At 39.7% G+C, this 12,295-nt stretch overlaps 1 protein-coding gene across 4 annotated transcripts in view; it reads right to left on the bottom strand.

The window, feature by feature from the left end:
* LOC106872528 (uncharacterized) overlaps positions 1-12,295 on the bottom strand; it is a 46,890-nt gene that overhangs the window by 15,637 nt on the left and 18,958 nt on the right. For all 4 annotated transcript variants that reach the window (XM_014919552.3, XM_014919553.3, XM_089345766.1 and 1 more), the window contains exon 2: positions 9,386-9,519. In XM_014919552.3, coding sequence (XP_014775038.1) covers positions 9,386-9,518 — 133 coding nt within the window. In that variant the 5' untranslated portion in view covers position 9,519. The remainder of the gene's footprint in view (positions 1-9,385; positions 9,520-12,295) is intronic.

Here is a 12,295-nt window from a genome sequence, read left to right as displayed (position 1 = left end):
AGCCTGTGTTTTCTACGTGCTACCTGCATGGGAGCCAGTCTGGTGGCACTGGCAATGACCACGCTCGAATGTTATTTTTCACAGGTCACCGACACAAGAGCCAATCCGTGGCCCAGGCAATGACCACGCTCAGATATGCTTTTAATGTTCCACTGGCACAAGTGCCAATCAGGCAGTACTTTCATTAGCCATGTCAGCGATTTTTATTTGATTTCACTTGCCTCAATAGGTCTTTGCAAGCAAAGTTTATTGTCCAATGAATGAGGGATATTCATAAGTGGGCTGGTTACACCCACAGCATATCTCCAAAGGTATCGGTCACTAGTCATTGCCTCGGTAAGGCCCAGTGTTCGAAGGTCGTTCTTCACCACCTCGTCCCAGGTCTTCCTGGGTCTACCGCTTCCACAGGTTCCCTCAACTGCTATGGTATGACACTTTTTCACACAACCTGTCCTCATCCATTCACAACACATGACCATACCAGTGCAGTCATCTCTCTTGCACACTACATCTGATGCTTCTTAAATCCAACTTTACACATGCATCATACAGTCTACCATTTACTCTGAGCGAGAGGCCCTTTGTCACCAGCAGAGGAGCTCTCTTAACTTTGCCCAAGTATTCTTATTCTAGCAGCCACACTTTCAGGGCATCCACCCCAGCTACTGACTTGGTCCCCTAGGTAACTGAAGCTATCAACTACTTGTAGTGACAGCAGCGGTTCTCTACACATTTTCGGTGTTTATAGTTACCTGAGCATTTGCCACATGCAAAAACTATCTTCCCAGTTAGACTTCCTTTGATATTGCTGCACCGCTTATTTGTCCATAGCTTACACTGGGTACATCTTATGTAGTTTCTACCTACACCTATTCTATGGATCAAGCAGGGCCATCTACCTGAAGGGATTTGTGGTTTGTCTGCCTTCCTACTTATTAAGACTTTGGTTTTAGCTAAGTCGGCTCTAAGGCCCTTCGATTCTAATCCTTGCTTCCACACATGAAACTTTTCCTCTAGTTCTGATGGTGACTCAGCAATTAGAGCAAGGTCATCATTATAGAGGAGCTTCCAGGGGCATCCTGTCTTGAGTTCCTCTGTTATTGCTTGGAGGACTATGATGAATAAGAGGGGGCTGAGGATTGAACCTTGGTGGACCCCTTCCCAGGATTCCTCACTGTACTCGTTGCCAAAGCTCACCTTACTGACAGCATCCCTGTACATGGCTTGCACAGCTCTCACTAACTATTCATCTATCCCTAGTTTCCTCATTGACCACCAGATAAATGATCAGGGAACCCTTTCAAAGGCTTTCTCCATGTCAACGAAAGCCAGGTGCAGAGGTTTATCTTTGGCTAGGTATTTCTCCTGCAGCTGTGTTACCAGAAATATAGCATCAGTGGTGCATATACCTGGCACAAACCCAAACTGCATCTCATCTAAGCTGACTCTCTAATTAGTTGGGCTATGACCCTCTCCATGACCTTCATTACCTGATCCAACAACTTTATACCTCTGAAATAATTTTTATCTAAAGCATCACCTTTACTTTTGTAGCAGTTGACTATGTTGCTGCTACACCAGTGATTGGGTATGACCCCTTCATGTATCACCTGGTTAACTATATAGATGACTAGGCTATAGCCAGCATTACCAGATATTTTGAGCATCCCTGCGGTGATTGCGGATGGACCGGGGGGAGGGGGTCTTTCCCTGCTGCCAGTAAGGTGAGCGTTGGCAACGAGTACAGTGAGGAATCCTGGGTAGGGGTCCACCCAGGATCAGTCCTCAGCCCCCTCTTATTCATCATAGTCCTCCAAGCAACAACAGAAGAATTCAAGATAGGATACCCCTGGGAGCTCCTATGCTGATGACCTTGCTCTAATTGCTGAGACACTTATAGCACCTAGGTTTACCAAGCGGTCAGCCATCGAAGTACTCACTAGGTTCGATGTTGCCTAACTTTGGTGATCGGATGAGAACTGGTGCTTTCAACGTAATATGACATACATACATACACATATGAAAAGCAGAGAATACACCTTTACGACAGGCTCTTACAGTTTTCATGTACCAGGTCACCCATAAAGCAGTCCAGAGTTCATACCAGTCAGCGTTAGTGGGAATGAAACCTAAATCCAAAGCAACCTTACGCCAGCACCAACACACAAGTATCTAAAATGTAATTAGCACTGAATAACAAAAATAATCTTAAATATATATTGTATTGCATAACCCAACATTAATTTTTCTCTAACTGCCTCACATCATCACTAGTGTTTCTCTGAAACCATTACCCCAGATTATTTTTAAATTGATCTTGTCAAGGCAAATACAGAGATATTCCATTCAACAATTTAATGACTGCCGTGGAACTTGAAGTTACAAAACTTGAAAATATCCTCATCTAACAGCTGTCCAGACTCCCTTACATTTATAAGACAAATGGCCCCATGGTTCTGGTGCCAGTGCAAGTAAGAAATGTTACTGTTAAGTAAGCAATTCAAGAAACTAAATTCAATAAACTCTAAGTTTATTAAGCAATGTTTCACATTTAGTAATTCATAGCGCATACAAGTGAAGTGTGTATATATACATACATAACTGCATATTTCATTGTCGTAGGGCTGTGGAGTCGAAACAAAAAACTTCAACACCTCGACTATTGGTACCTCTGACTCCAACTCCCCTTTATGTAATTAAGTAATTGTGATCCACATATCTCCAAAGCATTTGCATACACTTGTATTTTGAGTAAACCTATATGTTATAACCATTTTATATTAAATAAAGATACAAGTTGGAGTTGCTAAAACTAAAGCAATTGATTCTAGCTACAGCTTAATTGTTTCCAACTCCAACTTCACAGCCCTGCAGTGTCCCACAAGTGTTTTAAATTTACCATCATCCAACTCATGCCAGCTTGGAAAAGCAGGCCTAAAAAAAGAGAGAGAGAGAGATACCAGTCTCAAGTCTACAAGCTCATTACACATTCTAGCCTAGTTAGAGACAAAAAATACAAGACTGCCAGGACTCCATTGTCATGAGCTACAAGCTGCTTGTAGTATTCTGGATTAGAGTAATAAGAAGTATGCGAGTACCTGTGTGCATACACTACCCATCATAAATAGCCCAAGCATGGCTGTATGATCATGAATTTTGCTTCGTAACCAGATAGTATTGGGTTCTGTCCCAGTGTGGCACTTCATGTGTCTTGTACTATTGCAGCTTTGTAATGACCAGTAATCTTGAGGGAAATTTAGCAGACAGAAATGGTACAATATCTATTTCAGCATGTGCCCCCATTTGAAAAGTAAACAAGCACTGGCAACTGTAAAGTTCGTTTTATTACCAATCTTAAGCTGTATACTATACATGGTACAACAGACATGCATCTACTGCAGCCATGAACTGATCAAAGCCTTCTCCACTGAATTAGTAGAAACCGTCATGTGTGTTCATGCATTCATCTTTTGTTCTTTGCATGCAAAGCATCAAACAAAAGAACAAAACTGATATCCTTTGCCAGTGGTTCACAGCCGTTTATTGCCAATGGACTCCCCCGATTCCTATTTTACTTTCCTGGACATAAAAATCTTGCTGCATTTTTATAATTGAATATTCGGAACTGTATTAAAAAATGTTCATATTTTGTGTATTGTAGAAGTATAATCAATTTACTGCAAAAATTTTAAAAGCAAAACTTTATATTGACCTCGTAAAATACACCATTTCAAGCGTGGCCATTGCCAGTACCCCCTGACTAGCCTTCGTGCTGGTGGCACGTAAAAGCACCCACTACACTCTGAGTGGTTGGCGTTAGGAAGGGCATCCAGCTGTAGAAACTCTGCCAGATCAGATTGGAGCCTGGTGTAGCCACCTGGTCCACCAGTCCTCAGTCAAATCGTCCAAACCATGCTAACACGGAAAGTGGATGTTAAACGATGATGAAGGGCAATATGTACCTCAGTTGAGAACCACTGTCCCTAACAAGTTGTTCCATAGCTCCAGGTTTGTGAAGACAAGTGAAATAAAAAAAAAAGAAGTACAAGTAAAACAGGCAATGGTTACAGACAGGTGACTGGAAAACAATGCCTCAATACATATGCTGCTAGCATGGAAAAATGGACATAAAAACAGGCAAAAACAAAAATTCTAAAGCAGGAATCCAAGATTCCTATATACAGTTGTATCCACTGTTTAACTTCATAGAAAATGGATGTTAAATGATATTTAACATTCTCTTTGCCACATCCTATCACAGCGTATTCCATTTCTCAATTTTGTCCCCCACCACTTATCCTTTTGAAATTATTTTAGTGCATCCTACTTTGCTTTCAACTTTATTCTTCCCACCCATGCCCCAGTGTACCCCTTATTCTTCTTCAGTGCACCTCCTACTCCTCATGCTCTCATTTTATAAAACCTTGTTTCTCCTTAGATTTCTCCAACCATCCTACACCACCACAACCTCATAACTAATACCTTACTCAAATATTACAAGTGTATTTTAATTTGCCTTGCTTTCCAGAAAAATTATTAAGAATCGTATAAAAGTGAACCATTATACTTTAAGTAAACCACTACTGAAAATCTTGGTCTTTTACCTGACAAAATTAAGGCATTGGTGAAAATGCCAAGCTGTATTCCTCTCAAGTCTTTATGTTCCAAATTCAACTTTGCCTTATCCTTTCAGAGCTATTAAAAGTACCAGTCAATTACTGGGATTAGTGTAACTAAATCTTCCCCACAAAATCCTAGGCTCTGTGCCTATGTTAGAATCTCATAATATATATATATATATATATATATATATATACACACACACACACACACAACTGTGTGATGAGAGTCAACCCCTTCTATTGTATTAAAAAATATATAACGGACAGAGCACAAATCAAACTGCTCTTTCACAATACAAGCCCCAACGAGTAGTATAAAGAGTAATTATTCCCACAAATCCTACAGGGATTAAAGAAAGAATAAACTTGCAGAGAAACACACCTAAGGAATCCATTAATTTGTAGTGAGAGAAAACCTAAATGTGAATGTAAGGCATACAACTGCCCCCCTGAGGGGAGCACAAGGCTAATCTTCCTTGATGAAAAGGTAATATATCGATGTAGAATTGTAGCAGCCAAGCTTTTAAAAATCTTGCAGAAGACTGCAAGAGCAGACCTGGCTCAGTGGATACACACAAGGCCATCACAAAGATGTTCTATTCAATGTCACACGTCACAGTGTAGTAACGAGATACCTTGCAGCATGCAGTGAAGCAAAAAGCATGGATGCTTACAAAAATGCACTTAACACCACTAAGCATTTTGTCTGGCATGCAAACAATTCTGCCAGGAATAAACACCCATGAAGATGTCACATTAAAATTCTGTTTGTGATACAAAATCAGTACATACACAGTACCTTGATGTCTAAAAGATTTGTATATGCCACCTACTGAATGCCTCAAATTATATTGGCAAATTATAAAAGTAGTATCAGAAAGAAAAGTATATTTTATATCAGTCTAAATGGGGCCCAACATATTGTACTTCTCTTGGGCTGGATCTGGCTGGTTTAAATGCTAAACCAGCCCTACCTGTTCTATGTTCAAACTAGCCAGATCCAGCCTCCAACACCTATCCTAAACGTCATTTTAAAAATATGCAATCACATCATCAAAATCTCAAAGCTATGAGAATAAAACCATTAAAAAGTGTGGTTAAATAAGCATTGCATTTGATCAAGTAATCTGAATATTTATTAAAAAATATTCCATCACAGATGACAATACATTGATCTCTGCTTTACAAATAACACAAAACTCCTCCACAAAGTGAAGCTGTTACTCATAACTATAACAAAATCATCAATGATCCAAACAAACCTGTAGATATGCATCTCACAAAGAGCACTGGAAATCTACAAGGATCACAAGATATCAATTCTAAGACATCTTTGAACAGGACTGGTTCAAAAGTCTGTGCAAGACAACATGAAAATTGAACAACTAATGCTGATGCAAACCAATAGCTTAAGTTGGATTTGTTCTAAAAAGGAATAAAGTCAGCATATACAAATATTCTCAGAGACAGGAAAATACATAAAAGAAATCTCATTTATTTATTAAACAAAACCAGTGGAGAATGCATTTTTCCTAAAAATCAAAAATCACTTTCGTAAAGGAGAGCTAAAAAATAAAATGGGTTTATAGACGAAGTAATAAACCCTTTGTGTTTCTACAATTCAATATGCAAGGTAAGCTAAAACTAGTAAAATTAACTGATTACGACTCGTTGAGGCAAGTGAAATCATTGTCATGGCCGATGACAGTACTGCCTGATTGGCACCCGTGCCAGTGGAACATTAAAAGCATCATTCAAGCATGATCGTTGCCAGCGTCACCTGACTGGCTACTGTGCTAGTGGCACGTTCAAAACACCAGTTGAGTGTGGTCGTTGCCAGTGCCATCAGACTGGCTCCTGTGCAGGTGGCATGTAAAATGCCACCATTTGAGCATGGTTGATGCCAGTGCCGCCTGACTGGCCCTCATGCTGGTGGTATGTAAAAGCACCCACTACACTCTTGGAGTGCTTGGCATTAGGAAGGGCATCCAGCTGTAGAAACTTTGCCAAATCAGATTGAAGCCTGATGTAGCTTTCTGGCTCACCAGCCCTCAATTAAACCATCCAACTCATGCCAGCATAGAAATGTGGACGTTAAACAATGATGATGATACACTGGCACATAAGGACGAGTCACTCCTCCCCCATTCTTTTCAGTCCTGCCAGCTGCCTGACAGCCTCACGAATGCCAACAGCAGAAAAAATAGCATCCAATCCAGTTTGAAAAATGGTTGACATTAGCAAGGGAATCCAGCTATAGAAACATGGCAAAGCCGATAGCGGAACTTGGAACAGCCCTGTGGCTTGTCAAATCCTATCACACAGTCCAACTCGTGCCATCATGAAAAGTAGGCATTAAATGATATGAACCAAGGTTGGCCTCAGTACATTTCCAACAGTTCTCATGGAAAAGCAAAAACTGCTTCACTTTCTCCCCCAAAATATGGAAGAAGGCATACATCCTAACCATTAGAGGAGGAAGAGGGACTGACATAAAAAATTGAAGGCCTATCAAACTCACATTACCTATCTTCTAAGTTAAACTATCAAAAAGAACTTGATTGCATTCATCAGAGTAAAATGACTTGGTCTTGCTTCCATAAGAGAGCTGCTTCACACAGCTTCTACAGTATTATGACAATCATCCATACATGGATTTAGTGTATCCCAAAAGTTGGAAATATAGAAGTTTTTTGAGAACTAGGGGTCAGGTTTACTGCAGCCAATGGGAGCAGTAATTCTGAGTAGTTTCTCAAGGAACTGTCTTGGGGCCATTACTGTTTGTAGTAGCTCTCTCACTCACCTTGCATTGCTTTGACATCCACTCTCTCTTGCTAAGAATATCAAGAGCCCTGATGATGCCAAAAGCACCCATTCAGAAAGTTTCTAATACAACATACATATTGGTTTCAAATGTTGGCACAAGGCCAGCAATTTCGAAGAAACGGGTTTAAGCCAATTATATCAACCCCAATGAAGAATTGGTACGTATTTTATCAACCCTGAGAGGATGAAAGGTTATGTTGACCTCAGCAAAATTTGAACTCAGAACACAATATTGGCTCAAGAAAAAGTTTAACATTTAAAAATTTCATATCAGTCCTAAAACAAAATGCAGCCAGGATGCATAAGAGCAGGATAGATTGCAAACCAGAGTCACAGAGAGTGTGTAGCATGCAAGTAAAAATGAACAATGATGCTTGGGAACAAGTCTGAAGTACATTTGTTCTCAAAGCTATTGCTCACAACTATGGCAGTCAAGTAGGAGACTAAACAGAGGAACCCACAATAATCCAACATTTGTTACACTAAGATGAGGAAGATATCTAGTGCTTTCTAAATCTTGGAAGGATTAGCACCAATTTAGGCATTGAGTAACATCAATCTCTAAATATGACAATACTACATAGGTCCCTCCTCCATCTTAGACAAGATATTCTGAAAAATGAGGTGAATGATGAGTGGATGAACATTAAAACAATACTTATGAGTCACCTATGCCAAAAGCAGCAGTGTTAAACACCTTCATTCATCAAAAAATCTATGACCGGAGGATCTAACTACAGTAATGGCAGGGCAGATGGACTGAAACTGGTAAGGGTGTATATTTACACATTCATACATAGAGAGAGAGAGACTGTAGACAACCTTATCAGAATTTTCTTCATGCAGTTATAAGCAACTCTGAAGGAGAGGAACACATGCACATGTGATCTGTTTCCTAAAGCATTGGTTGAGTCAAGGCTATATAGCAGAAAACAGGTCCTCCATGTACAAGATGAGTGAACCTGAAACCGAAACCATGTGATTACAAACCTAGCTGTGTAACCAAACTGTTAGGCATGTTGTGTATATACAAATATACTGTATATTCACACACAGGCAGAATTATGGAAAAGAAATTTAAACATTTTAAATCCCCGTCCCATATCCTAAAAGTTCCACTATATTTTGAATTATTTTTTTCTAAATCAGCATTTAAAATATGACAGTCTGAATTTTTCCCAGTAATGGACCACTCTAGGATGCATTCATCATTCCATAAAACACATTTATGCAGAGAAAAATATTGAAAAACATCAATGTCAGTGACAAAGAAACGAGGAAGGTCAGTGGTCATGAGATGTGCTAAAAATAACAGCTAAAGTACACTTAAATCTTGCACACAATTTTTTTTTTTTGGTCATAATATGAATTCCTGTGAACATGAAAAAAAATCTTCAAAAATTTTCTGAATATTCCAGAAAGTCAATGTTTAAAATAAAGAATTTAGTAAAATACCTTTCTCATTACTGAACAAACTAGCATAAAATTTTTATGGAAGATAGTAATTAACTTTAAAAATATTTATTTCATAGAACCTGTGTTAGGCACAGGCAGGTTGGTATCAAAAAGGTTAAACCAAAATTCCACCCAGACACTATAACCAGTTTTAACTTTTGACAAGCAAAAGAACTTATGTGGATCCAACTCTCATCACACACATGATCAGTCTCTAACTTGGAGATCTAGTTCTAACATGGAATTCAGCATGAACTTCACACTTCATAACCACTGGAGCATGATACACCCCAAAGAAAAACAAGATTATTAAGTCTCTACGTGGCTGTCCCAACCTGCTAGTAATGGCAACCAAATCTTAAATCCTACTTACTCAACTGTCGGTTTAGATGGATGTCTTAAAATAGAGCATGAACACCTTTGATCATGAGTTTACCAGATAAGGTGTAGCCTGAGGCTAAACAAACAACAATCATACTTACCACCGGTATTGTTTCGAGATCGCGGATCTCGCATGCCGGTATTACTCCGGCCTCCCATACCAGAGATAGTGCTGCGACACTCTCGCGCATAGTGTCCTGTTCTACTGCATTTATAGCACTTATCGTTACTCATTCTGCAAAACAGGAAGAAAAAAAGAAAAGAAAAAACAGCAGTTAATTAAAAACAGACTAGAAAACCAACCACTAACAAAGATACATGAAACATCAATAGAGGAACACCATCACACATTGCTCCCCCACCAACTTTTACAATCAGGGGGGGGGGGCTACACAGCCTCTTTTGTAGTTTTCCCATTACCAAATTGGTTGCCTGAGGATGGGCCAACAAGACTTGCTTATGATGTTAGGCAGTTGTAAAAGAAACTTGTGAAACCAACTTCTTGATACGGCCATGCTTATACATGTTACATTTTATAACCATCTTAATTTTTTATTTTTTTTTTACCTTTTACTTTGTTTCAGTCAGACTGGCTATGATGGGGTTTTGCCTTTTAGAACTTTGTCAAATATATCGACCCACGTACCTATATTTTGTTATGTCTGGTATCTATTTTATCAGTCTTTTGCCAAACTGCCAAGTTACAGAAACGTAAGGAACACAGGTTGTCAAGTAGTGGTGGAGGACAGACACAAAGACAAACAATGGGCTTCTATCTGTTTCCATCCACCAAAACCACTCCAGTTTTAGTCAGCCCAAGGGTATGGTAGAAGATACTTACCGAAGGTATCACACAATGAAACTGAACCCGAAACCATGTGGTTGGGAAGCAAGCTTCTTACCACACAGCCATACAATACTTAACTAGATTTTAGAAAGACAGCTGCCAGACCTGAGATGCTCAGGACTCATCAAAAGGCATTGCTGCCAAAACAGCCTCGGCTTTTCATACACCAGGGAGTTACATATTCCTTATTTGAATAAAGCATGCATAGTATTTTAATATTCAACAGCTGCACGTGCAGATGATATAAACTGACTCCCGGTAGAAACAATAAGTTAGCTCCCCTTATCCTTTCTTATTTACAATTTCAGCGACTACTGAATGTTCCAGTAACTGCTTTCAGGAGATAAATGACCAATGTACTGCGATAAATTCCTCTCAGTAGCAAGAGACCACTGACAGCATCCCCCACCCCACTTTCTTATTTTTTTGGAATTTTCATAAAATTTTTGCGAATTGCGTTCTCCACGGAGGCAGAGTGACCGAGACCTGTGGCAATATACCGTGCCTGAGAAGACCTGTCAAGCCAAGTGAGATCGGAGTCGCGGCCAATGTCTGTGTTTCGTAACTGGCACGTAAAGAGCACCCACTACACTCTTGGAGTGGATGGCGTTAGGTAGGGCATCCAACTGTAGAAACCATGCCAAATCAGATTGAAACCTGGTACAGCTCTCCAGCTTACCAGTTTTCAGTCACTGTCCAACCCATGCCAGCATGGAAAACGGACGTTAAATGAGACAAATCCGTTATGCTTAAAAAATTTTTTTTTTATTTTTTACACTCCATCTTCCAACGTCCAAAAAGTTTTATTCGAATTTTTTTTAAAGCAGATTTTAAAATACGGAGTTTGGTTTTGTTTAAATCTCAGCAATGGGCAATCCTTGGGGGGCATCATCATTCCAGTAGGTGTTTATGGGGAGAAAAATATTGTCAGAGTGACAAAGAAACGGGGAGGGTATCAGGTGGTCGTGAGATGTGCTAAAAACAGCTAAATCACATAAAAAAATCGTATGAATTCCCACGTGTAGAACACAAATTAGCAAGTTTTCTGAAAATTCCAAAAAAATAGGTTAATGAGGAATTTATATAGGTACTTAAAAATCAGAATTCCGTCGAATATGGTTATAGAGGCCCTGGTGCAGGATGTGGGTTGTGCGACTGAGGGGTGGGGGTGTAAACGCTTAAACCGAAATCTCGTTAACTGGTACATTTGCGGTCAGAGAGTGTCAACAGCTTCGTGATTGAAACTCAGAACAAATATTCTTCTACCAATCCAAATAGCACCACTGAGGAGTATTACAAGACTTTCTCCTCACCACCACCCCTTAAAAAAATTTTAATTCCGACCCCACTCTTTTCGGCTACGGGAATTACTAATCTGCAAAAAAAAATTGGCAAAATCGACAATTTTTAAATTTTTTAAATAAACAAATTTGGGGGGAAACGGTGGACGGGGACGAGCGGAAGTCTTTCCCCAGAGTAGTCTTCGGCAAGATTTTAACTCATGATTTAAGAGATTAACTCTATATATCACAATTACACTACAATTAATAAAAAAAACGTTTTTATTGCCTTAGGGTAATGTAATAGTAACAATCAATTATCCTCTTATAATACCACCTTCCCCCATATCATTTCTGGGTACTACTAAAGCAGCACGGTCGCGCGTCCGCGCTAGCTAGTCGTGAGTGGTCGATCCTAACCCTAACCACGTATTCATATGCACACGCGGGTTAGGGATCGACCACTCGCGACTGCGCGTTCGGGACCGTGCTGCTTTAGTAGTACTTCATTTCTGTCACTCGTCAATGTATTAAAAGAAAGGGTATTACTATCTTTTGTATATACACGTACGCATTTTACTTCTTTTAGTCAATGGCCTGCGGCCATGTTGGGGCATCGCCTTGAACAATCGACCTCAGGACATTCTATAAAGCGTGGTACTTATTCTATCCGTTTACGTCGAACTGCTAAGTTACGAGAATGTAAACAAACCAGCACCGGTTTAATTACAAAGCAGTGGTGAGACATATACACGATGGGCTTCCGTTCACCAAATCGGTGAATCGAGGCTATAACAAAACCAAGCCCCACGTGCACTCAAAAGATAAATTACGCACGCGCACGTTATGTATTAGATTTGGGTAGTCTATCGCTGGCTGGCTAC

The sequence above is a fragment of the Octopus bimaculoides genome, chromosome 29 (assembly GCF_046866305.1).
Source record: "Octopus bimaculoides isolate indiv1 chromosome 29, ASM4686630v1, whole genome shotgun sequence".
NCBI classification, from domain to species: domain Eukaryota; kingdom Metazoa; phylum Mollusca; class Cephalopoda; order Octopoda; family Octopodidae; genus Octopus; species Octopus bimaculoides.
The sequence above is the reverse complement of the archived record's forward strand: the minus strand, read 5'-3'. Positions and strand labels throughout refer to the sequence as shown.